Consider the following 27,932-nt stretch of genomic DNA (forward strand, 5'->3'; position numbering starts at 1 on the left):
CGAAGGAATAGACCTTCTCCCAGGAAGACCCGATCAGACCCGGAATTCCGGTTTACAAGACATTTCGACAATGGTAAAACAAGACCAGCAAGACCGCCCGATGTGCCGACAATCCCGATAGGAGCTGCACATATCTCGTTCTCAGGGCAACACCGGATGAGCAATCCGTACAACTAAAACCATACCTCAAGTTTCCCTGAGGGGGCGCTGCAAAGGGCTCTAGTTCGGACCAACACTTAGACAAGCACTGGCCCGGGGGGGGCTGTAATAAAGATGACCCTTGGGTTAATTACTCCCAAGGGAAAAGTAGGTGGTGGTGAGGCAAATGGTAAAACCAATGTTGGGCCTTGCTGGAGGAGTTTTATTCAAAGCGAACTGTCAAGGGGGTCCCATAAATCACCCGACCGCGTAAGGAACGCAAAATCCGGGAACATAACACCGGTATGACGGAAACTAGGGCGGCAAGAGTGGAACAAAACACCAGGCATAAGGCCGAGCCTTCCACCCTTTACCAAGTATATAGATGCATTAATAATATAAGAGATATTGTGATATCCCAACCAAAATCCTGTCCACCATGGAGCAATCTTCAACTTCACCTGCAACTAGCAACGCTATAAGAGGGGCTGAGCAAAGCGGTAACATAGCCAAGCAACGGTTTGCTAGGAAGGGTGTCAAATGTTAGGGGTTCATGGCAATTTGGGAGGCTTGAAGAGCAAAAGATAGGTAACGCAGCATAGCGACAGAATGAAGTAACTAGCATAGCAATGATAGTAGTGAGATCCAGGGTAGCGGTCATCTTGCCTGAGATCCCGCAAGGAAGAAGAACGAGTCCATGAAGAAGACGAACGGATGAAACCGAACCAAGCGTAGACGAACGAATCCTCACGATCGCAACATTACCGGAACTAATAAGCAACACTGGAAAGAAGCAAACAACATGGTAAACAACCATCACATAAACATGGCACGATGCACAACCAAGTATGATGCATGTCCGGTTTAATAAGGCATGGCATGGCAAAGTGCAACAAACAACACTACAAGTTAAGTGGAGATCAATATGCAATGAGTTGCATATTGACGAAACACCACATCAATTATTTAGTTCTCTCTCGGTTAAGCTACCAAACAATATTAAATGTTATTAAACATGGCAAGGGGTGAAGCACGAGAAAAACTACCTATCTAGACAAGTTTAAATGAGGCCGGAACAACAAACAACAATTCCGGAAAATCCCCATATGCAAATTATAGATTCGATACTGTTCTGCCCTAAACACAATTTTATTGTTGTTAAACAGAAAAATAAAGTGGACCATGTTAAACTAGGCATTTTTCCACCCCATTTACATATAAAGTTTATTTAAAATGGAGCTACGGTTATTCAGTTATGAAATAAGCATTTTAGCATGGCATATTAGCAAATTTAAATAAATAGCAAGTTAAACATTTTTAACATAGATGAAAATGACATATTATGAAACTAGATGAAATTCTAAGCATTTTACATATATAAAACATTTTAATCCGATGCACGGTTAAGACGTTATTAATGCGTGAAATCTAGGGGGTTTTCTGCAAATCTGTAATTCCCTGGATAATAGGAAATTTGTAGAACAGGGGAAAAAACCTAAACAGGCCGAAACCGAACCACACGGGCCGACGCAGGAAACAAAAGTGCGCTGGGGCGCAGGATAGCGCGTGGGCGCTCACCAGAGGGCCACTGGGCCGGGCGAGCTGGGCTTTGAGGCGCTGCGGCTGGCGCGGGTGGGCCGGACGGGGCCCACGACAGGGGAGCTCGTCCCCGACCTTGCCCGAGGCCGAGGCGAAGCATGGCGGCGGCGGGACGAGGGGCTCCGGCGAAGCAGGCTGGAGGAGGCCATGGGGGTTGTGGTGCCGGCCGGATCCAGGCGGATCTGGACGCGACGGACCCGTTCCCGGCGATGGCGAGGCCAGCCGGCAACGGGCGGAGCTCGAAGGGCGGCGGGGACCTGCGGGGGAAGGAGAGAGAGTGAGGCAGGGAGAGAGAAGGGAAGGGAGGGGACGACGGGGCGGCGACCTGGCAACGAGGAGGCGACGGCGCGGAGCGGCGGCTCCGGCGAGGGAGTAGGCAGCGGGCGGCAGGGCTGAGAGGCGGCGGCGGCACTCTCGATCCCCTGATCGAGCGGGAGGAGCGGGGCGGCTTGGTCGGGCGCCTGCGGGCGCGGTCGGGCCCCAGATGGGCCTGGTGGGCTGCGTCCGGGCTCGGGCGGATGGGGGCGCTGGAGGGAGGCGCAGGGGACGCGTGGAAGGCGGGGAGTGGGCGCGGGGGCGGCGCGGCTGACTTGGCGGCAGTGCTGGGTGGTGGCTGGCGGCGGGGGCAGCGCCAAGTGGTGGGCAGGAGGTGGCCGGGCACGGAAAATGGAGGTAGGGGAGGGGCTAGGCTGCCCAAAATGGAAGGAAGGGGTCTATATATAGCAAAATTGCTAGGGTTTGGGGGGTTTGAGGCCGGTTCGGAGCCGTTTGATCTCGATCGGACGGTCCGGAGCGGAGTGGGGTTAGGTAGGTGGGCTAGTGGGTTGTGAAGAGGAGTTGGGCCGAAAGGAGAGAAGAGAAGTGCAGCCCGGCGGTAGTTTCGGAGACCGAAACGTCCGACGATTAAACCGGCAACGGTGCCGCTATGTTTAACGGTTGGCCAGTCAAACGAACTCCGAATGCGACGAAACTTGGCAGGTGGCCTGTCTACACTATAATAAGACCGCACAACAAGTTGCAACCGATTCCGAGAACATTTTTAAGCCACTTATAAAATAATATTTCGCAGGTGCCGCGGGCGCGTGCGAGTGTGTCTGGGCTCGGAACGGACAACGGAGAGAACCGGCGGAACCCGAACGGATGCAAGTTTTATGAAAACATAAGGATGCGATGCACATGATGCTATGAGATGAGATGCATAACAAGAACAAAATGCAAAACAAACGACAAAAACCCAACCACGAAGGAAATATCATATAGCATCTCCGGAAAAGGCAAGAGTCGGAGTTACGAATATGGAAAGTTGTATCCGGGGCGTTACACACATGCACACACTTAGCATGATATTGGGACGAGAGGCACATAGATATAATAATGAACCAATCATAGAGCGATAAACCTTTTGATCAACGGGTTCACCATCTTTGGTCAAGTCAAGATGGCCACTAGTAGGCATCACTACTAGGGAAAAGCCTAGCAGCAGCGCGGCTTTTAGGGTTATCAGTAGTGCGGGAGGCGGCGCTACTAATAAGGCGCTATAGCTAAACCATAGCAGCAGCGTGTGCGTGCTACTAATATACAAGTGTAGCAGCAGCGTTCTGCTGTGGAGCTCGCTACTTCTAATAACTATAGCGCGCTTCCCCTGTGCGCGCTACTGATACTACCGCGCTGCTGCTAACTTTTCTCCACTAGCTACTGCTAATTTTAATATATATTTTTCTGCATATTTGTTTTGTATTTGAACAGGCTTTATAGAAGAATCTTTAGCACATACAAATGTCATCATGATACACATACAAATGTCATCATGATACACATACAAATGCTTGTGAGACCACAAATGTAATCATAGCATATACATACAGATAGTCTGTTCGCACACGAACACGTCACCGTGTACCCTCGACGTCGGGAATGATGCACCACAGCTCACGTCGAAGGACACCTGTCCGGAAGCACGGTACGCAAGCAATCCGGCGGGTGCTTTTGAGGACCCGAAACCCCACACGCCCGGGAGGGACCCCGTCAGGGCGCGCGGCCGCTCTGGGCTGCCCTAAGTCAACCTGATCGTCCTTAGGGCCTCGAGATTCGGTGTCGTGCAACAAGAAGAACAGACGAAGAACGAGGAAGAAGAAGAACTAGGGTTAAGGAGAAAAGATAAAAGATAAAAAGTGGTAGATGAATTGATCGATTATGTGTTGTTCAATCGACCATCACCCCTTAGCTATATAAGAGGCGGCTGGACTTCTCGTGCAAGGAAAAGGCTTCAATTCACGTAACCCTAGTCCAATTCGGATTGGTTTTGTCCGAACTTTCCAAAACTGTTCGGTTTAAACTGGCTTCACCTTGCGGGTCTTTTTTGTGGTGGTAAACGACCTCGGATGGAAACAAGCCCAAAAGAAATCTTGACCGTTTCGACGAGTCGAACAACTTTCATGTTGAACGTTTTTTGATAAGAGGCCATCTTGAGGGCGTTTTAGGCTGTTTTCCGAAGTCTGCGGCTGAAAAATCCAAAACCCGGACAAACAACCCCGGAGTGTCCGGCGGTCCTCGGAAAATCCAAAACCCGGATGATCATTCCCGTAGTGTGTGGCCATCCTGATGCAGCTGCGCATTTTTGGCTCTAACTTTTGCATACGAACTCGGATTGGGACGATTTTATATCAAAATCGACCGTTTCGACGAGACAAAGACAATTCATGTGGATCACTTTTTCATTTGAGTCTTCTTGAGGGCCTAATCGGCCAAACTGTACTCTGAATATAAAATCTTAGTACTTTGAGCATAGTTTTGGCCTTCGAGATGAAACCGGACGGCGGTGACCCAAACTTCAAAGATGTCCATATCAACAATACGGAACTCTTTCATGTAGAACACTTCTCCAGTTGAAGCAATCTTAAATAAGTTCTTGACCATGCCAAAATCTGGTGTCAACACATGCCCCCTGTTTTTCGGCAAAGCTTGTGTGCCGAAAAATAATTTGCACATATCTTGCTCTGAGGACGATGTCAAAACTCCATCGGCCATTTGTATGTTCTTAGGACGATAAGTATATATTAGCCATTCCTTGTTTGAACCCCTTGATGCAACTTGGGTGAAAACTTCTCAACTTATATAACAATCTGATGATAAGGTTCCATAGATATGCATCGCAAGGCCATCCTCTGAACCATATTAGGATTTTGCAGATAATCAAGAATGAACTTCCTCCAATCCTTGCTTTGCCTACATAAAAGTTTCATTAGTGGCCAAGGTGGTGAGCTCCAATTCGCCTTACCTATGTTGGCAAGAATAAGCATCGGCTGTTGATAGATGTGCAATACACCATGACGGACATGGTAGCCGGATGCTTGCTATGCCAACTCTCTCCAATTGTCATGTCTAGATATATGAAGGATATTAAAGCAACCCAAGTTAAATTTTGCATCTAGACATATCCCAAGATAAACTATAAGTGATTCGTCAAAACATTGATAACCCTTGGATATTGGTTGCACTACTTATAACGAATCAGTGAAAGCCTCAATATGTATAGCACCTATAGCAACCAGAAGCTCCAAATCGAATAAAATTTCATATTCGGCTTTTATTATTGTGCAAACATATTTTAAGTGGTATGAGGCTTGTTTTAGTCTCCTATTGAACTAAGGACGATGTTAGGATACTACACCGGCCATGCATTGACATAATCTTAGGATGATAGATAAATATTGGCCATTAGCATGTAAACTTCTTCAAAGCACATATAGCCGAAATAATCAAATGAAATGACAAATCAAGTATTTCGGCCCTATGGATCAAGAACAAACTTGTAGCTAATCAAATGTATAGTGATTTGGCAATACCCTTTCATGATGTAAGAAATTATATTGCATCCATGGATTAAAATGAGCCCATTGAGGGTTACCAATCATACCAGATGACGAATTCCATGGCATAGGCATTAATGGCATAGTTGAAGAATATGGATATTGTGTAGACCAAAGATGTTGAAACCTTCGGCTTGGTCCTTTGTAGTTTTCACTCTTTTCCTTCTTCACCTTTACCGCACTTCTTGTAATGGAAGCTTGCACATAATTATTATTTTGAGCACTTCCTTTGGGAACCCATGCCATGTTCCTTTCTTCAAGTTCTTGTGCACTAAGTTATTGTAATTTCTTCTTTTGCCAATACGATAAGCCGAGCGGGCATCTCGGTTGTGATTCTGTTTTGACCAATGGCAATTCCTTTTTGGCCTTGTGCACTCTCAAATTCTTTTCTTCAGATTTGGCACTTCGATTCTCAATAATTGGTTGCTTTGTCTCGTTGCCTTTAGTAGCCAATGTCAACACTTTAATTGGTTCTTTTTCATTTGAGATCAAATCTGAAATTGCACTCTTACGACCATCTCTTTTAATGCGGTAAACCTGCTTGACCACCTCTTTCTTCTTCCTTGAGCTCTTGACCAATTCCTTATGATTGAAACGGTCTTTGAAGCGTGATTGTTTAAATGTTGATCTTCTTGGAGCTGCATAGTATTGGTGAGATGGTCTAGAATAAGATGGAGAATGTGCCCTTGTATCATACCTTTCCCATGATGAATATGTATGTATATGAGCATAGGGAGGCATCCACGGGATTGGCATTGGCGGCCCAAAATAAGGATATGAATATGTTGCATTAAAATTATCACTTTGCCAATACCGATCCTCATATTTGCGCCTTGGGGGTGACCTTGGTTTCTTTGCATGATTTGGCCGATAAGCATTCTTCTCTTCACTCTTCTTTTTATATTTATCCAATAGTTCAGCGAAGGTGATTTTTGATCTCTTACACTTGCGCTTATTTCGGCCTTTGTTTTCTTCTGGTTTGCTTTCATCGGTCATTGGATTTGCTTGTTGCCCCCCAGTCCTTGGCGTCTCCATTGTAGCTTCGATGGAATTCTTGCCCTCAAGATTATGTTCATTATGCTCTTCAACAACTTCTTTACTTGAAAGCTTGATCCCATCACCTATAGTTTTTACCTTCTCTTCAAATGGATCGGCTTGAAGCAGCCGATGCAAAAACTTTCTGCCATTAGGACCAATCGGAATAGACTGGTCATCTCTTGGTGTCTCAACAAATTTCAATCGTCCTTTATCAATGGTTGTTTAACTATTTGACGAAACATGTTGCAATCCTCAAAATTATGCTTGGACGAATCATGCAACTTACAGTACATTCGTCCCTGGACAGATGGTTCAACATGGTGATCAAGAATTCTAATATAATTATTTTGCAACAACAAATCAAATATTTGATCACACATGCTTGAATTGAAGGTAAACTTTTCATTCTCTAGCCGATCTTGTTGTGAGAACGGCTTTGGAGTTAAGCAAACGAATGGTTCAGATTTTGCATCACACCATTCGGCTATGCATTGTGTTTTGCACTCTATCTCCGATGTCTTTGGGTAAGATATTATACTAGCATCAGTTTTCTCAACAGAATTTAACCTGGCTTTAAATTTCTAAAATAAAAATAGTTAGAACATACATGTCTCAATTGAGACCAAGTGCATGCCAAGTATGAAATAAGAAAAGCTACCCAAATAGATATGAACTTTAGATAAAGCAACGGGAAAAGCTTTGACTGCAATAATAAGTCATTATCGGTCTTTATAAATGGCACAATTGGTTGACTGATATGTTATAAAACAATTTTATTGCTAACAAGTAAATTACCCTTCTTCATTGGTCTTTCAAAATTACCTATGAGGATTTTTCTAATAGATGCATCAACAATAAAGTTATGACCAAATCTGAAAATAGGTAAATTACCTGCTATGCATACCTCTTCAAATACGTTGGGAGAGCATGATGGTGGTGTGACTTGAACAATATCTAGCTTCATCTTTGGATGACTCTCCAATGCCTTTTCATCATCTTTTTGTTTATTCTGTGCATCATTACACTGAAGATTTTTGTCGGCCGAACTTTGTTCGGCTACTTGTTCTTGTCTTTGAAGCTTGTGAATTTCTACAGCATGGAACTCATAGGGCAGTAAGTAGGTTCCATTAACTTCAGAAAAATCAAGCACCCTTGTTTTCCTATGCTTGCCATGCCCTTTCTCAATAATGCTTGCCTCGTTGGATTTGATGGATTCAAAATATATACTACTTGATTCAGCTTTTTCAACCAAAGCACTTTCATGTTCCGAATCATCCTTCTTTTCATTGATACTACCAATTGGCAATGCTTCTTTTATCTGAGCCAATTCTTTTTCTATTTGTTTCTGATGGCGAGCGGCAAAATTAGCTTTAAGCTTTTTCTCAATTTCAGCCCACTCCGGATATGATTGCCCCCCCCCCCAATGCTTTTAGATTCTTTCGGCAATGATACACGGGTGTTGCCGAAATTTTGCAATTGTGTAGGGGGTGTATAATATGATGTAGTACTAGGTGAAGGCATATGCATTGTTGTAAGACCATACTTTTGCTCTCCAATTTTATCAATTGGCAAAGATTCATCTTCTTGCAACACTCTAGCTTTTATTGCGGCATAATCAGGAAATAGCCCCTTTTCATGTTGTTCAAGGCAAAGAGCACTAATTCTCTTATTTTGGGCTAAACTCTTCAATGCAGCCACTACTACCTCATCTTCTACAATGTTGGGCACAACGGCTCCTATAAAATTTACATTCATTCGGCTATAACCAGGAAGGTGTGAAGCCAAATTATGAACATCTACAGTTGTGTATGGTGCCGAAGAATTAGTAACATGAGGTGTAGCATATGACGGTTGAGAGCAACTGGCCGAATAGCCACTAGTAGCATGGCCAATTCTCTCATTCATTGGCATGGTTGGATTACTATATTGCACATTAGTTGTCGATGAATAAAAGGGTGAAACACTTTCTTGTATGGCATTGGAAATTCTAACTTGGGGTGTTTCAAATTGATTAATCGAACTCATCATGTTGCTCATCGGCATATGAATTTGCTGGGTTGCCGATGCATGTGAGTTGGGATACATATGGTGCATGTTACTAATATCATAAGAAGTTGAAGTATATAAATTACTTTGAATCGGCCCTTGCACGTAGTTAGTTGCATGATTGAAAAAACTAGGGTTTGCCGATAGAGTATACTCATTGAACGATCTAGTAACACCATATGAATTATTTGCATCTACATAAAGGGATTGAGTATTCATATTACCTTTGTAGACTGCAAACCCTAGATGACGATCTCTTCGTAGCAAGAACGGGCCGGAGACCGTTCAAAGCTTCGTCCCCAGCGGAGTCGCCAAAAAGTGTGTTCACACACGAACACGTCACTGTGTACCCTCGACACCGGGGGTGATGCACCGTAGCTCACGTCGAAGGAGACCCGTCCGGAAGCGCGGTATGCAAGCAATCCGGCGGGTGCTTTTGAGGACCCGAAACCCCACACGCCCGGGAGGGACCCCGTCAGGGCGCGTGGCGGCTATGGGCTGCCCTAGGTCGACCTGATCGTCCTTAAGGACACAAGGTTCGCCGCCCTGCAACAAGAAGAACAGACGAAGAACGAGGAAGAAGAAGAACTAGGGTTAAGGAGAAAAGAGAAAAGATAAAAAGTGGTAGATGAATCGATCGATTGTGTGTTGTTCAATCGGCCATCACCCCTTAGCTATATAAGAGGCGGCTGGACTTCCCGTTCAAGGAAAAGGCTTCAATTCACGTCCAAAACCCTAGTCCAATTCAGATTGGTTTTGTCCGAACTTTCCAAAACTGTTCGGTTTAAACTGGCTGCACCTTGCGGGTCTATTTTGTGGTGGTAAACGACCTCAGATGGAAACAAGCCCAAAAGCAATCTTAACCGTTTCGACGAGACGAACAACTTTCATGTTGAACGTTTTTTAATCAGAGGCCATCTTGAGGGCGTTTTAGGCTGTTTTCCTAAGTCTGCGGCAGAAAAATCCAAAACCCGGACAAACAACCCCGGAGTGTCCGGCGGTCCTCGGAGAAATCCAAAACCCGGATGATCATTCCCGGAGTGTGTGGCCATCCTGATGCAGCTGCGCATTTTTTGCTCTAACTTTTGCATACAAAGTCGGATTGGGACGATTGTTATATCAAAATCAACCGTTTCGACAAGACGAAGACAATTCATGTAGATAATTTTTTTCATTTGAGGTATTCTTGAGGGCCTAATCGGCCAAAATGTACTCTGAATATAAAATCTTAGTACTTTGAGCATAGTTGTGGCCTTCGAGATGAAACCGGACGGCGATGACCCAAACTTCAAAGATATCCATATCAACAATACGGAACTCTTTCATGTAGAACACTTCTCCATTTGAAGCCATCTTAAATAAGTTCTTGACCATGCCAAAATCTGGTGTCAACATAGTCTCATCATAATCATCATCCAACACAAAGTGGTATCTTGTCATCATCTCGAAAATAGCGATAAATGCAAGTCTTGAATACTTGCAACTACAACGTCATCCATCTAAACAAAGGTATACGCGAGAAGAGCTATCACTATGAGTGAGAGCGGAACTATGTAGTACATGAGACGGGGGTTACGAGTCCTCTCTCGCGCTAGCGTGAACCTCAAGTAACTAGCTTCTCCTTCTTGTCTGCTTTTGAAGCCTTTATGGATGGCGCCCGAGAAACCATTCACTTGCACCTGACACTCAGGCCACTCATTGTACACCCCCGGAACAGAAAGGGTTAGCAACCAGATGCAACATACAGTATGCAAACTAATTAACTAGAGGTACGCAGGTCATCGTACGCAAACTAACAAAGTAGCGTTATGCAAGTTCGGCAGGGACCATGGACATCACAAAGTTTCATCTCTACAAAAAGTATACAAGTTCAACCGACACATATCATCATCATCGGCATCATAAATCACTAGAAGTTCCATCCTTCCATATCATCGAGGATGGACCCTAGCTTCTTGAACGGCGTGAGGTCTAGACGTTGCATGCCTATGCGAGTTCGGACGTCAGCTTGCGATATAGGGCCGTGGTGGAACATCCCCTTCTCATCGACGACTTCTTTCATGATGATCGTCGCAATGTCCCTTTGGATGCGAAAGAAGTCATCTCTAAGTTTATAATCCGCCTCTCAATGAGATTCTAGCCACTTGTGGATATGATCAACATTTCTGCTTCTCATGTGAAGCTTTTGGTGACCCGTGTTGAACTGAATCATGCGATGGACGATGTAGAATCCATCCTTCTTGCTTGGTTTTGGGACATGGATGCAGGAGAAGTTAGTTTTATGCGCGAAACCCATCTTCTTGTTTCTTTTGTTTCCTGACCTGCATGTGGCCACCTCTAATGTTGAAGCCTTGGAGATCAGCATCTAGAATATTCATTATGTGGGTGTAGTCTTTTTTCTCGTAGTCTCTGGAAGGGTCAAAATACATGGCGTGGGAGACTTCCGAGTAAATAACGATAAGGACGGAGCGCCCGTTGCTGCGGGAAAAAGACACCTCAAATTATTCCCCATATGAGAGAGAAGGAATGATTGAAATGTACGAAAGGGTTGTCCGGAACTGACTTACTTTGGATGCTAAGGCAGGAGGACAATTTCCCGGTCCTTATTCTGTACCATGAAGTTTTGGAGGTACTCCCTAGCAGTTTCACGTTCAAAGTCGCCGAGACTCAACAAAGACACGTGCATGTAGTACGGATCCGCCACACAGATTTGCGAGACTTCTTCACTCTTCATGACGGAGCTCATATGTAGCGCAAAAAGGCGGACGATTGTAAAATCGAGCCGCCTTGTCAGAAACATCTCAAAGATATGGTCAAACCGCAGGAAGAACACCTCCGCGGGCCATGTCTCGACGTAGCACTTCCCCTCAGGCACACGAGCCGTGTATGTCGGATATCCTGGATCCTTTGAGGCTAGTAGGGTTTTCTCAGTCGACATCACATGGTCGTGCAGTCTCCTGAGATCCCCTGATACTGCCTCCAGCGGTTTTGGCGGTAGCATCGGCTCGCCCCTGAGATGGAACATGGCCGCACCTTTCACGGGTACACGCTCTTCAGAATGTATCGTCTGGCTGCTTTGTGCTCTGGCTTGTTTGGAGGCAGTTGTCTTCCCCGATCTCTTCCTCTCCTTTTTCTTGGGCACACCTTCCAGACCCTTCCTTAACCCCTGCCCCAGGGTTCCCGGGCTAAGCACTGTATGACCCCCGGCTAGTTGAGGCGACATCTTCAGGCGTGTCCTGTGAGGAATTCATGAAGAGAGACTTTTTGCAATCCTTCCAACAACCTTCCTGCCCGGGCATATCATCCATATCCTCATTAGCATGCCGATAGCCCGATTCGTCATATGGTTAACTCATCATATCTATGTCACAGTCATATGCGTTTGTATTGAGGAAACCCATAGGGTTGACCTCCGTCTCATCATCCATTCTCTGTTCTACAGGACTGATTACATCAGCCAGTACTATTGCACCCCCTTCATCATGTCGTCTGCCGCTCTCACTCGGCACTACAGGAGTTGCTAATTGCGTAGGTGGGGTGGTGTTATTCGCACATGCTTGTTGATGTGTGGTTATTGGTGTTCTCTCGGCCGGCTCCAGACGAATAAGATTCTTCGGCCATAGCAGCACCCAACCATTGAAGCTTCCAATCCGCGGCAGGGTCTTGTTGTCCTCTCCCACATGCTGTACTTGAGGAGGCAACGCCTTGTGCCTCGATTTCACACTGGACAACCTAACCCTGAAGTGCCGAGCAGGGATCGGCTGGTTGTGGAACGTGGGTTTCAAGGGGTTCAATATCATCCCCTTTCACACGTCGACCTTCTGGCCTTTTATCAAGTAGAGTATGGTGCACGGGGTTTCTTCGCCCTGCAAACACATATGTCTGTGGCGTAAAACATCCGAAAGGCAACGAAAATGGAATATTCTATATATATATATATATATATATATATATATATATATATATATGTTGGTGCGACATGTAATTACCGTGACGGCGTCGAGCTCAGCCAAAGACGAAGGCCCACCTAGCGCGCCAGAGACTGAGGACGGGCTTCTATGAGCGGGAGCGACCGCGAGAGGAGGCCCGGTTGCGTGAGCAAGTGATGGTGCGGTGTTGATGTTGTTCATGGAGTTGCTCCCGACGAAACTAGGCATTGGGAAATCATGTACCGTCTTGTCTGGATTTTCCTTCGTCCAGTTGATTATAGCTGGAACCAAGTTAGTAGCAAAATCATTTTTGCAGGCAGTTACAGCTGCATTGACTGCCTGCTGTAGCAACTCATTTTTCTCCTCGGCTATTTTTTCCGCATCCTCAGCTGATTTTTTTCTTGACCGCAAGCTTCACCTTCGCGTTGATGTCCGCCTGACTAAACTTCTGTTTCTGCTTCTTGGCCTCCGGGCCCTCGTTGTCAAACACCTTCCACGTGGCGCCATCTCCAGCACCGTGCACATGACCATATTGCGGTCGCTGGCCCAAAGGGAGTCCCTTAAGTTTGTTCAAGGCCCGGTTGAGAGGGGTGTCCCATTTGGGCCTCATCGGAGAAGTAGGGCTTTCGGCTGCAAGCTGGTGATGCTTCTCTAGTAGTCTAATCAATTTCCTCGTGATCTGGTCCGTGTAAAAAACCTTTTTCTCCTTGTCCCACTTGTAGCGGGCCCTGATGAAGTCACACTCCAAGGGGTTGGTGAACTTCGCGAAGGGGTCTGGGCGACTCGCGGCTTCACGTTCCGCATCCTCCTTATCCCATATGGGCCTTTTACCAAGGTAGCCACGGCTTCTGAGGCGATGCTTCCCCATGTTCCTTTGCTGAAGGCTCTTGAATTTCGCAGCCTTAGCCTTGGCTGCCTCGGTAGCAAGTGTCCTTGAACTTTTCGAACTCCTCCTCCATAAGTGTCGGATTTTCCTCCAGAATCTTGTACAGGGGTTCCTCAGCCTCAATAGCTCGTTTCACCCTCCCTTTCCAAATCATTGCTGAACATGCCCATGGCGTGATTGTTAATCTTTTTCATTTTTGGATCATCCCACGGTTGTTCTATGTTATCATCCCGGTCGGGGAACTTGAATCTCTTGTGCAACTTCATTAGGAGCAACTACGTCAAATGTTCTTTACTCCTTAAGTCATCATCGTTGATTCTCACGCATTCCCGTAGGATGCATCCTACTTGGTTCCCATAGCACTTGCGAGGTTCTTTCGGCTCTAATGGCTCAAACTTGCCAGGTGCCATCTTTGTGATCACAAGTCTTCCAATCCCTAGTTTGTTAGGTTTTCGTATCCTCTGCTTCTTATGCTTCCTCTTTTCGGTAGCGGCATCGACGCCGGTACCTTCCCCGCCGGTATCTTCCCCGCCGGTACCTTCCCCACCAGTCTCGGCGCCGCCATCGGTGCCGGCATCATCGTTGTCGATGTCGGCGTCAGTACCATCATCGAGGCCGACCTGCAAACCTTGCTTAGCAGTCAAATAGTCGAGGTACTCTTGTTCACCCTCATAATCCATCTCGTCTGCATCTTGGTCAGAAGGCCCAGTTTCTTCGTTGTTCGACATGTTTCCTATGACTAAGTGTCCTCGTTTATTTCTAAAAGTATGAAAAAAAGAGAAATGACATAAAAAAGAAATCTATGTGCCAGCACTCGATATGCCAACTATCTAGCACAAATCATGCCAAAATTCACGGAAAATTTCGGCATGACCTTTGCTAAAAAAATGGACATATCGAGCGCCTGAAATTCACTGGAACGGAAATGAATCAATATTCCGGCGTAACATAGGCCACTCAGACCATTTACCAAAATTGAACCAAAACATCACATGTCCAAATGACATGTTCAAATTCCAAACATGACATATCCACATATCACATGTCCAGTTCAAATTTGCATATAAATTCAGCCTGCCTAAATTTCCTTTAACAAGGGATGTTGATTTGGAAAATTGCTTAAATGCTGCCTTTTCTTTTAACTACAGTTGCTTAACCCTAAATTTCTGTCCTATTTTAAAACCTAGCTAAATTCATAACTAAATAGATAACCTAATTAATCTACTGCCCTAACTAAAACCTAAGTAAATTAACCGAAGAACCCTAGCTAGTAGAGAGAGGGGAGGGGGGGTTTACAGAGGGTGCAGGGGCGAGGAGGGGAGGAAGCAGAGGAAGGAGGCGAGGGCCGACGGGTCGTGGGCGAGGGCTGGGTCGGGGGCGACCGCCGGGGTCGGGGGCGAGGGCCGGGTCGGGAGCAAGCGCCGGGGTCGGGGGCGAGCGTCGGGGTCGGGGGCGAGGGCCGGGTCAGGGGCGAGTGCCGGGGCCGGGTCAGGGGCGAGCGCCGGGGTCGGGGGCGAGCACCGGGACGCGGCAGTGCAACGGGGAAAGAGAGAGTGGGGATTTGGGGGAAAAGAGGCGGGATGAAGCAGGGAGAGTGAGAATTTTGGGTTAAGTGGATGTAGCGGTAGCGCGTTTAGACAAAACATGCTGCTACTACCTTCACTAGTTGTAGCGGTTTGGACCAAATGCGATGCTACTACCTTAATTAGCTGTAGCGGTTTTCTAAGGAAATCGCTACTGCTAGCTTGACTGTAGCTCTTTTCAGTACAATGCTACTACTATAACCAGTTTTCCTTTTCTTTTCCTTTATTTTCTCCCACTTATTTTCTCCCACTTTTATTTCCCGAGAGCAGTGAACGAAGGGAAGGCGATTTATATTGCATCATTTGACGGTTAAATATGTATACAAAATAGGAACATATATATTACATCATTGGACCCATGCATAATAATGGCTAAGTGTATACAAAATAGGAACATATATATATATATATATATATATATATATATATTACATCATTTGACCGATAACATACGGTTCCTCAGCGTTGATGTTTTCATTTTTGAGTCAGCTTCTTTCCCTTCTTGTTCGTCAAAGAATAATAGAGCCCCTCATTGTGACTTTGCCTTTTCCATGGAGTACGATTTTTCTTAGGTAATGTAGTATTGATTCTTCTTTTGACGTATACTTCATCATCATCATCATCTTCCCTCATTGGGTTGCCGTACTGATCATAGTCTGCCTCGTTGGCGACTCCATCCATTCCAATGATGTTCCTTTTGCCTCTCCTCACGACAACACGGTTGGGATTGCGTGGGTCGGTTATGAAGAAGCATTGTGTCACGTGCTTAGCGTGTACCCATGGCTTGTTTTTTGCGATAGCATTCACGGTAGCGCTCTTGGTGTTGGGTACAGTCATGGTAGTGAAAATCTGGTTTTCTCTTTCGACATTCTTAGCCCATCTGACACGGAACATCGTCGTGTTATGTAGTCCAGAGTAGTCAAGCTCCCAGATCTCCTCGACCCTTCCATAAAATTGTTCAGTTGCGCCGTTGTCGCTGCCGGTCATGCATTCCATCGTCACCCCTGAGTTCTGATCATCACTGTCCATATCTTTGGCCTCTGTGTAGAACGTGTATCCGTTGATATCATATGCCTGATAGGTACGAGGTTGAGCAAGGGGCCATGTGCTAAGGCGTATATGAGCAATCCGTCCTTAGAGCCTTCCTCCGGGGGATTAGCAATAATATGCTCTTTGAACCAATGCAGGAAAGTGGAGTTGTGCTCTTTTGTAACTTTGGTGTCTGTCCTGCATACCCCTCGGTCACGATACTTCTTTGCGATAATTTCTTTGTGCGGGTAGGAGTAATGAAGAGAGAGAAAGGTAGGTAGAAGAGGGAGAGTCATGGGGGAGAAGTGTTGAGGAAGAAGAAGAGTGTGAGTGGGAGGATGTGGGAGGTAGGGGAAAGGGAAGACAGGAGGGGGAGGGGACGGGTGGGGAAAAGGTGGTGGGTTGGTGCGGATTAGCAGTAGCGCGGGACGTAAAACGCGCTGCTGATAAGAAAGTAGCAGCAGCGCGTTTTCGGCAGAAGAGCTACTGCTAACCGGGACAAAAAGTGTGTCCAATTTGAAAATTAGCAGAAGTGACCTCAGAAAAACCGCGCTACTACTACAGGTTTAGCAGTAGCGTGGCCCGCGGCACCGCGCTGCTGCTAAATGGAGTTGGGGGGCACTGTCGGTCGATATTTGTAGCAGCGCGGGTTACACAGAGCTCGCTACTACTAAACACTTGTCAGTAGCGGGTTTTCCACACCCGTGCCACTGCTAATTAGCAGCAGTGCTCCTTTTTGAGCCGCGTTGCTGCTAAGATTATGTGTATAGGGTTTTCCCTAGTAGTGCATGGTTGTACTCATACCTTTGCATTCTTGCATATTGAACTTCTTGAACAAGTCTTTGGTGTACTTCGTTTGAGAGACGAAGGTGCCTTCTTTAGTTTGATTGATGTGTGAACCAAGAAAGAACTTGAGTTCACTCATCATAGACATCTCAAACTTCTCTGACATAAGCTTCCCAAACTTCTCACTAAAATGAGGGTTAGTTGATCCAAATATAATATCATCAACATAAATTTGGCACACAAATAATTCTCCATTAACCTTTTAGTGAAAAGAGTAGAATCAATTTTTCCAATCTCAAAGCCTTTTTCAATAAGGAACTTGGTCAAGCATTTACACCATGCTCTAGGAGCTTGTTTAAGACCATAAAGAGCTTTCTGAAGCTTGTAAACATGATTGGGTTTCTTAGGATTAACAAAGCCGGGAGGTTGTTTGACATAAACTTCCTCCTCAATTTCACCATTTAGAAAAGCACTTTTAAAGTCCATTTGGTATAAGGTGATATCATGGTGATTAGCATAGGCAAGTAAGATGCGAATGGACTCAAGTCTAGCAACAAGGGCATATGTCTCACCATAGTCCATACCTTCGACTCGAGTATAGCCTTGGGCGACGAGACGTGCTTTGTTGCGGACCACTTGTCCATATTCATCTTGCTTGTTGGGAAACACCCATTTGGTACCGATGATGTTGTGGTTGTTGTTGGGCTTCTCGACCAATGTCCACACTTGGTTTATCTCAAAGTTGTGTAGTTCTTCATGCATGGCGTTTATCCAATCCAGATCTTCCAATGCTTCTTCAACCTTCATAGGTTCAATGCTAGAGATGAATGAATAATGTTCACAAAAGTTAGCCAAATGAGGTTTAGAGCGAGTGATTCTCCAAGTTTGGATATCATTGTAGATTTGCTCGACGGGATGGTCTCTAGCAACTCTTGCTCGAACTCGTGACAGCTTTTGCTTTGATCGGGGTGGAACATCTTCTTCATCATCTCGTTCTTCTTCTTGGCCTTCATGGTTGTTGACGTTGTCGTTCTCTCGTCGTGGTGGAGAAGGAGGTTGATGAGGTTCATCTTGGTGTACTTCCTCGTTTTCTTCATCTTGGTGTGTCCCACTTGTGGATGCTTCCATGTCAACTCTTGGTTCACCTTGTCATGAGGTAGAAGCTTCCACTTGAACTGACGAGGTACTCTCCTTCACCTCCTTTGGACGAACCTTGCCAATAGACAAGTCCTGGGTTGCTTCCGAAGGATCTTTATATCCTACATCAATTGGTAATTGATCTACTTGCGAGCCATTAGATTCATCAAAGTTCACATCTACCGTCTCTTCAACCTTTTGGGTGAAATTTTTGTAGACACGGTATGTTTGAGAGTTTGAGCCATAACCAAGTAGGAATCCCTCATGAGATTTAGGAGCAAATTTAGAACGACAATGCTTATCAAGAATGTAGCACTTTGAGCCGAATACTCGAAAGTATCCAACTTGGGGGTTGTTACCGGTGAGGAGCTCATATGCCGTATTGCCGAGTAGCTTGTGAAGATACAAGCAATTTGTCGCATGACAAGCTGTCTCAACTGCTTCTGCCCAAAAGTTCTTTGGCGTCTTGTACTCATCAAGCATCGTTCTTGCCATTTCGATGAGCGTCCAGTTCTTCCTCTCAACAACTCCATTTTGTTGAGGTGTGTACGTAGCCGAGAACTCATGTGAAATCCCTTCTTCGTCAAGAAAGGTGTCCACATTTGCGTTCTTGAAACTCCGTTTAGTTGTCGCTGTGAACCTTCTTGATCTTCACTTAAAATTGATTTTGGGCCTTCCTAGCAAAGTTTTTGAAGATCTTTTGGACCTACGATTTATCATCGAGAAAGAACACGCACGTAAATCTTGAAAAATCATCAACTATAACTAGACCAAAAGAATTTCCACCGAGACTTTTGTAAGCGTTGGGACCGAAAAGGTTGATGTGAAGTAGCTCGAGTGGCCTCCTTGTGGTCGTGATGTTCTTCACGAGATGCCTTCCTCCTACCTGTATATCTGCTTGACAAGGGCTGCAAAGTCTATCCTTATCAAATATGACATCTTTAACACCTGTATATCAAGCTTGTCAAGGTATCGTATGCCCACATGACCTAACCGTCTATGCCACAACCAACCTTTAGAGGATTTCGCAATTAAGCAAGTTCTAGGTTAAGCATTTTTAGTGAAATCAACAATATATAGATCACCTTTACGTATGCCGGTAAAGACCATTTTATAATTATCTCTATGAAACACTTGGCAATCTACTTTGGTAAAAAGGACATTGAAACCAAAGTCGGCTAGTCTAGAAACAGAAAGCAGATTATAGCCAAGGGATTCAACGAGCATGACATTTTGTATGGAGCTATCATGTGAGATGGCCACCTTACCAATGCCAACCATGCACCTTACCCTTTGAGTTATCACCAAAAGTGACATACTTTCGAGGGCCGTCGTTTTCAGCAAGCTCATGAAACATATCTTTATCTCCGGTCATGTGATCGGTACATCCAGTATCAAGAACCCATTTCTTTCCTCCTACCATGTATCCCCAAAGATTTGCCATAAGACCAAAGTGTCTCATTGCATCATCAAGATCAAAGTCACTATCATCATCCTCATCATAGTATCCATGTTCAACATCGTCATGTGGTGGATCAATTCCTAGAGAGGGTGATTCATTAGAATGAGTTTGACAATGATCTTCTTCATGAATTCTAATAGCTTCAGAAATAATATTGCTAATAATTCCAACATCTCCTTTGGTACACATAAGATTTGTAAGCTCAAATAGACTATCACCAAACTTAGGATCATTGGAATTCATCTTACTCAAGGCAATAGACTTATGGAGAATTTCATCTAGATTTTGCAAAGAATAATTTGGAAATCATTCCTCAAGAAATTTCCATGTGGTATAGGCACACTTAAGAGTAGGCAAGCAACCAATCAAGTTTCTAGGCAAGCCTCTAGTGATAAGATCAACAGTTCTAAGATTGCGAATCATGTCAATTGACTCATCAAGAGTAGGATGCATAGGATCGACATGCGGTGCAAAAGGGCTAGTAATGTACTTGTTCAAATGTTATTAATTGAAAATCACAAGCATCTCATTTTTCCACTCATGAAAGTAATCTCCATCAAGTATAGGCACTCTATGTCTAAGACTCCCCAAAGTAGACTCATCCATCTTCCTCCAATGGTGTTTAAACCAAAGCAATGGAGATCAAAGATCTAATACCAATTGAAAGGATCAGGAAGAGGTGTCTATAGGGGGGTGATTAGACCCTCAACAAACAAAGTTGGCAGTTTTTAAGTTTTTCAAGTTTGGGTGGCGTTTTAGCATAAGTTTAACCATTCGCAATACATATCAAACGAGCATCCAAAGAGTATATGAGCAACGGAAAGTAAAGCATGCAACTTGCAAGAAAGTAAAGGGATGGGATTGGAGAGTGCAAAAGAAATTCGAGACACGGAAGTTTTTGTTGTGGTTCTGATAGGTGGTGCTATCGTACATCCACGTTGATGGAGACTTCAACCTACGAAGGGTAACAGTTGCGCGAGTCCATTGAGGTCTCCACCCACGAAGGGTCCACGAAGAAGCAAACTTGTCTATCCCACCATGGCCATCGCCCACAAAGGACTTGCCTCACTAGGGTAGATCTTCACGAAGTAGGCGATCTCCTTGCCCTTACAAACTCCTTGGTTCACTCCACAATCTTGTTGGAGGCTCCCAAGTGACGCCTAACCAATCTAGGAGACACCACTCTCCAAAAGGTAATAGATGGTGTGTTGATGATGAACTCCTTGCTCTTGTGCTTCAAATGATAGTCTCCCCAACACTCAACTCACTCTCATAGGATAGGATTTGGTGAAAGATGATTTGAGTGGGAAGCAACTTGGGCTAGAGATCAAGATCCATATGGTTGGATTGGAATATCTTGGTCTCTCTCAGAAAATGAGTAGTGGAAGTGTTGGCACGTTCTGATGGCTTCCCTCACAAATGAGGAGAGGGTGGAGGGGTATATATAGCCTCCACACACACTACAAAAAAAAGACACATCCGTGACATTTTGGGTCGAACGAATTTTTTTCCTGTCATACTTATGACACTTCTATGATGATAATTGTGACAAAACCCGGTATCATCATAGATGTGGTGGTCTCCTACTTCTATGACAAAAAAGTCATGATAGAAAATGGACTTTTCGTCCTGGGCGGGCCGGAGACGCAGCTGCATGACATTCTTTGGGTCGTCTATGACGGAAAAAACTGTGGTTGAAGCGAGGGCAGGGAAAATTTCAGGGAGTTCCCGGTTACGGTGGGTGGTCGGGGGCCGAGCGATGCACGTTTCTCTCGTACACGTACGCGCGTGTGTGCAAGGCGTTGGCTCTAACTAAACGCGAGCGAGGCGTTGGGCTCTAACTAAACCCGAGCGATTGCACTGCAGGCTACGCGTTACTGAACCCGAGCGATCGATTGATGGCTGTTAACTGAACCCGATCGAGCGATTCCTTCGCTACTGCTGCTAACTGAAGCCGATCGATGCTGCATCTGGATGAACAGTTAGCGTTGCGGGGGGGTTTGGATGAACAGTGAGCGGTGGGGGTGGATGAACAGGACCCCGTGGCGTTGCCTCTGGATGAACAGGACCCTGTGGAGGGCTGGATGAATAGGACGACCCCATGGGGGGCTGGATGAACAGTAGACGGTGGAGGGGTGGATGAACAGTAGCCCGTGGAGGGGTGGTTGAACAGGAGCCCGTGGAGAGGGGTGGTTGAACAGTAGCCGGTGGAGTAGCACGCGGTGGAGGCTGGATGAATAGGAGCCCGTGGATGAACAGTCGTAGGTGGAGGCTAGAGGAGGTCGACGGTGGATGAACAGTAGCCCGTGGAGGCTAGAGGAGGTCGACGGTGGAGATGAACAGTATCCCGTGGAGTCCCGTTTTACGGTATGCCAGACCCCTCCCGATGAACAGGACCCCCGTTTCGACCATAGCGCTCCAACACAAGTCCGTTTTGTCCGTTTTGCGGTACACCAGACCCCTCTCGATGAACAGGATCCCATTTCGAACATGGCCGGTCGAACACAAGGCCGTTTCCTCCGTTCTGCGGTACATCATGCCTCGTTTCCATCACCTGTTCCGTCCAAGCCCTCCCGATGAACATGACAATGCATTCCATTCCGACCCAGCCGGTTGGCTGCCCATAAACATGACGACGACGTTGTTTCTCCATTCCAACCCAGCCATGTACATGAGCCCTGGCTGTACGTATGCGCAAGTAGGTGTTCGAGACCCCGCCCGTATGTACGTACATGGTCGTATTTACTTTCTTGCACCCTAGCCATTGTACGTACGTGTACATGCTACGCGCGCGCCTCTAGTACGACACGTGCGCGCCTCTACATCGACCAGTATGTACGTACACGTTCGCGACCAGAATGACAACGCTATGTACGCTTCGACCAGATGGGTCCCGATTGTCAGGCAATTCCTTGCGTGCGAAGATGTAGCTGGTGGGTCCCAGTAGTCAGGGGGTGAATCATTTTTTTGCCTGGAAGCACTTCCTTGCGTGTGAAGATGTAGCTAGTGGGTCCCAGCAGTCAGGGGGCGAATCATTTTTTTGCCCATAATATGGACGCACTTCCTTGCGTGCGAAGATGTAGCTGGTAGGTCCCAGCAGTCAGGGGGGAAACATTTTTTTCGCAAAATACGGTGGCCCGTCCAGTGGGTCCCTGTTGTCAGGTGGAGGAATCATTATTTTCTGCATAATAAGGAGGCACTTCCTTGTTGCGGCCACGGACCCAGCTGTCAGCCTTTCCATATACAATCCACGTCTGATGGAAGTCGTTCCTTGACCATGTTGACCACGCCGCGCCGAGAGCACCAGGGCGGTGGATGATGGCGAGGCCTAGGAAGGGGACGACATAGAGCCGGGAAAGACGCGGCAGTGGAAGCCCGCGCGGAGAGGAGTACGAGGGTTCACTAGTTTGGCTGTGGTGTGATGCTGCCGTCGCCACAGGGCCTGGCCAGCAGTGGGAATAGTATGGGGCGGTGAGGCCTCCGCGGCAGCACAGCCGGCCACGGGAGGCAGGAGCGTGCGGCACGACCGGCGCTGTTTTGGGCGGCTGGAGCAAGAAGACCAGAGGTTGAAGAAGCACTATGGCCGTTGGATGGACATCGTACGGTCACTGGAGCTAGAATCGTTCATATTGACTAAGTTGACAAAGCACTCCGTCCCGTCAACTTAGTAGGCCCACAAGTCAGCCTCCCACCAAGGTGGGTCCCAGCTAGCAGGGGGAGTATTCATTTTTTTGTGCGTAATAAGGAGGCACTTCTGGTGGGTCCGAGCTAACAGTGGGGGGAACGTTTTTTTCACGAAATACGGTGGCCCGTCCGGTGGGTCCCAACAGTCAGGGGGGGAACTTTTTTTCGCGAAATAATGTGGCCCGTCCGATGGGTCCCTGATGTCTACTACACAACCTTCTTCTTGTAGACGTTATTGGGCCTCCAAGTGCAGAGGTTTGTAGGACAATAGCAAATTTCCCTCAAGTGGATGACCTAAGGTTTATCAATCCGTAGGAGGCATAGGATGAAGATGGTCTCTTTCAAGCAACCCTGCAACCAAATAACAAAGAGTCTCTTGTGTCCCCAACACACCCAATACAATGGTAAATTGTATAGGTGCACTAGTTCGGCGAAGAGATGGTGATACAAGTGCAATATGGATAGTAGATAAAGGTTTTTGTAATCTGAAAATATAAAAACAGCAAGGTCACTAATGATAAAAGTGAGAGTAAACGGTATTGCAATGGTAGGAAACAAGGCATAGGGTTCATACTTTCACTAGTGCAAGTTCTCTCAACAATAATAACATAGATAGATCATATAACAATCCCTCAACATGCAACAAAGAGTCACTCCAAAGCCACTAATAGCGAAGAACACACAAAGAGATTATGGTAGGGTACGAAACCACCTCAAAGTTATCCTTTCTGTTCTATCTATTCAAGAGTCTGTAGTAAAATAACATGAAGCTATTCTTTCTGTTCAATCTATCATAAAGTTCGTACTAGAATAACACCTTAAGACACAAATCAACCAAAACCCTAATGTCACCTAGATACTCCATTGTCACCTCAAGTATCCGTGGGCATGATTATACGATATGAATCACACAATCTCAGATTCATCTATTCAACCAACATAAAGTACTCCAAAGAGTGCCCCAAAGTTTCTACCGGAGAGTCAAGACGAAAACGTGTGCCAACCCTTATGGATAGGTTCATGGGCAGAACCCGCAAGTTGATCACCAAAACATACATCAAGTGGATCACGTGATATCCCATTGTCACCACAGATAAACACGACAAGACATACATCAAGTGTTCTCAAATCCTTAAAGACTCAATCCGATAAGATAACTTCAAGAGGAAAACTCAATTCATCACAAGAGAGTAGAGGGGGGAGAAAACATCATAAGATCCAACTATAATAGCAAAGCTCGCGATACATCCAGATCTTGCCATAGAGAGAACACAAGAGAGAGAGAGAGAGAGAGAGAGAGAGATCAAACACATAGCTACTGGTACATACCCTCAGCCCCGAGGGTGAACTACTCCCTCCTTGTCATGGAGAGCGTCGAGATGATGAAGATGGCCACCGGTGAAGGATCCCCCCTCTGCCAGGGTGCCAGAACAGGCTCCCGAGAGATTTTTGGTGGCTATAGAGGCTTGCAGCGGCGGAACTCCCGATGTATTCTCGTCTTCAATGGTTTTAGGGTATAAGGGAATATATAGGCGAAAGAAGTCGGTCGGGGGAGCCTTGAGGGCCCCACGAGACAGGGGGGCGCCCCCAGGGGGTGGGCGCGCCCTCCTATCTCCTGGCCTCCTCGGACCTTCCCTGGCTTGTACTCCAAGTTTCCCGGACCATATCCTTTCCAAATATCACGCTCCCGAAGGATTCATTCCGTTTGGACTTCGTTTGATATTCCTTTTCTTAGAAATACCGAAACAGGCAATAAAACAGCAATATTGGCTGGGCCTCCAGTTTGTAGGTTAGTCCCAAAAGTAATATAAAAGTGTATAATAAAGCCCATAATCATTCAAAACAGATAATAAAATAGCATGAATGCTTCATAAATTATAGATACGTTGGAGACGTATCAATATCCCCAAGCTTAATTCCTACTCGTCCTCGAGTAGGTAAATGATAAAGAAAGAACTTATGAAGTGTGAATGCTAGAAGGTGCACAAGTTTGATCAATGATAATTTCAATCACCTTTTCTAGCATGATTATATGTCATAACAGTCGTTCATCTCATAAAACTTCTCACGAACAAGTAACAAGCAATTCACATGTTAAAGCATAGACCATAAAATTTCTTGAAAACTAGCAAACTATGTTCTCAGTCATCAAACAATTGCAATTCATCTTATTTTCAGGAAGGGTCTATGACAGAGCTTTGATTTAGCAAACTTCACATACTCAACTATCATAGTCTTCCACAATTGCTAACACTCACGCAATACTAATGGTTATGGAGTTTTAATCGGACACTGAGAAAGATAGGGGCTTATAGTGTTGCCTCCCAACGTATTCACCTTTGGGTGATGTCAACAATAATAGTTCATGCTAACTTACATCCAATTGGATATATATATATATAGGGTGGGTCTATTATGATAACACCCCTTAAGACCTTATTCTGCACACCCGCAGCTTATTCTGCTAACACCTTCGATCTGTGTCGTCCACTGTAACGCACCGCCCAGGGACTCGAAAAACTGCCCCGCCCCACTTAACCCACCTTCTTCCCGAGTCAAACCCCACCTTTCTCTCTCCCCCCCCCCACTTTCCTCTCCTCCACACCCAACCCCCGGTCGCCTCACCTTCTCCCGTGCCATCCTCCCCAACCCCGGTCACCTCCCTTCCGATCTCCGCCGACCACGCCACTCCACCGCCCCAGCACCCGCAGAGCGCGCGCCTTCATCTACCAGCGATGGTGGCCTCACCGCCTTGCCGGCGCGTGGATCCAGCATCGCACGCAACCGGCCCACCTTGATCTGCCGCCCTGCCCTCCCCACGTTCTCTGGCGAGGTGAGCCTCACTTCCCACTATATCTTCTTCCCCATCTGCGTATGGCACCCTCCCACCTTCTTCCACCCCGCGCCCGCCGCCCTCCACGGCCCCCTCCCTGGCCCCACCGCGTGATGTCGGCCCACCCCGTCGACGGCCTCAGCCCCGCCCAGCCCTTGATGCCATCCGGCGCCCCTGCCTCCGACCAAGCCCGACGACACTTCCGCGACCAATTCCAACCTGCCCACCGCCCCGGGGCTGATGCAGGTGCGCCGCCCTCAAGCGTCACACGCGGCTGCCGGTGCGGATCTGGCCCGCGACCACGGGATCAGGGCGGAGCTGGCCCTGCTGCGCCATTAGTAGACGGGATTGAGCAGCAACTGTCGTTGACCCACGCATGCTCCCTCGCCGATGGCCCTGGTCCGTTTATCCACGGTTTCTCATGACCCTCAGGTCGTCAGGATCGAACGGGCTGCCCCGCATCGGTGCCTCTTCGCGCATCTGCGGGCATCCAACCTCACGCCCGGACGGTTGGCTGCCGCCTGCGGTAGCCGTGGACCCGTGGTCCAAGGCCGGAGGAGCTCCACCTCACCTGCAGCCACCCAGAGTGCGCGAAGACGGTCAACAACGGCGACAGCATCCTGGGAACACGAGTTGCCGCCGATGCAGTTCGCAAAAGGCCTTTTTTCTCTTTGTTTTTGCAGATTTTGGATGTGCACTTCATCTTGTGCGCAGCTTTTGGATGTGCAGTTGCCCAATGCAGTGCGCTTCCGATTTCCGCCACCTGCTTGATGAATGAAAGAAGTCATACTGTTATTGATTTGAGAAAAGAAAATGCAGAACAAGTTCGGTGGTTGCCCCGGCCGAGGGAGCCCTCTCTGCGGCTCAGTGAAGTTTGTTTTTGCAGCTCACTGAAGTTTGTTTTGCAGCTCGCTTGCTGAGTGAAGTACGTCCGGCGACTGCGTGCGGTTCGGCAATGCAAAGCATTTGCATTCTCGCTGTGTTGATGTGTGCAGTACATTTTATAAAAAGTTGCAGTTGGGTTGTATTTTGTGGGTGATTGTAATGTGGAGACAGAAAAAAGGACTTTGTGTGGATTACCTAGTTTGTAAAAGAAAAACTTGGTAAAAGCAGTGCGCTCGGTGAACCGAAGAAGTACATTTTTTCAAATTGTTGTACTTCATTGTTAAAATCTTTGTGGTTCCCTTATTGCAGTGCACACGAAAGTAAAAATGCATTGGGAGCTGTAGTGCACTTTGTTGTTGCGTACGCACGATGATTTTCAGTCTATTTGATGCAGTGCGGTTTTGGTCTCAAGCAGTGCACTGATCTATCTGATGCAGCGCACTTCGTTGTCGCGTACACATGATGATTTTCACTCCGTTTTGATGCAGTGCGGTTTCGATCTGAAGCAGTGCACTCATCTGTCTGAAGCAGTGCACTTCGTTCGTCGTGTACGCATGACAATTTTCAGTCTATCAGATGCAGTGTGGTTTTCAGTCTGAAGCAGTGCACTATCTGTATGATGCAGTGCACACGACGATTTGGGTGTCGCAAAAAACAGAATGTCCACATTTTTGTAAAATCGAAACTGCTATTAAGCCATAAGGAATTAGCGGAAGTATTGTACATGAAAAAGTTGCGTCTCGTCGATATCTTTCCAACGGTGTATGATTTGAATTATTCCGACCAGCCGTTCGTAAAAACTTCACGAAAAAACAGCCGCTGACTCTCGAAGTCAGCCGCACGATTTTCAAAATTAACTAAAAATTGTAATGAATCTCAAAACCATTTCAACATATGAAAGTTGCGCCTTGTCCGTAGCTTTCCAACGGCGTATCATATGTCTTGTTTCGACAAACGGTTAGAAAACTGGAGCAAAAACAGTACCAAAAATTTCAAAAAAATTGAAAAACAGAGTTCTGCGATTTAGT

At 46.3% G+C, this 27,932-nt stretch overlaps 1 protein-coding gene across 1 annotated transcript; it reads right to left on the reverse strand.

Annotated features, from left to right (window-relative positions):
• Positions 1-814: 814 nt before the first annotated feature.
• LOC123157965 (predicted GPI-anchored protein 58) lies at positions 815-26,638 on the reverse strand. Its single transcript, XM_044576129.1, has 4 exons — positions 26,591-26,638; positions 2,063-2,426; positions 1,717-1,994; positions 815-921 (listed from the first exon to the last, which is right to left on the reverse strand). The coding sequence occupies exons 1-4, from the start codon at positions 26,636-26,638 to the stop codon at positions 886-888; spliced, it is 726 nt and encodes a 241-aa protein (XP_044432064.1). The 3' UTR covers positions 815-885.
• Between the last annotated feature and the right edge of the window lie 1,294 nt (positions 26,639-27,932).

Source organism: Triticum aestivum, chromosome 7B (assembly GCF_018294505.1).
Source record: "Triticum aestivum cultivar Chinese Spring chromosome 7B, IWGSC CS RefSeq v2.1, whole genome shotgun sequence".
NCBI classification, from domain to species: Eukaryota; Viridiplantae; Streptophyta; class Magnoliopsida; order Poales; family Poaceae; genus Triticum; species Triticum aestivum.

Excerpts from the sequence above, each read along its gene's own strand:
- LOC123157965 (XM_044576129.1), bottom strand. The coding sequence starts at position 26,638 with ATGCTGTCGCCGTTGTTGACCGTCTTCGCGCACTCTGGGTGGCTGCAG. Across the intron at positions 2,427-26,590 it reads CGCACTCTGGGTGGCTGCAG|CCTAGCCCCTCCCCTACCTC; the intron begins GTGAGGTGGAGC and ends CATTTTGGGCAG. Across the intron at positions 1,995-2,062 it reads CGTCGCCTCCTCGTTGCCAG|GTCCCCGCCGCCCTTCGAGC; the intron begins GTCGCCGCCCCG and ends CTTCCCCCGCAG.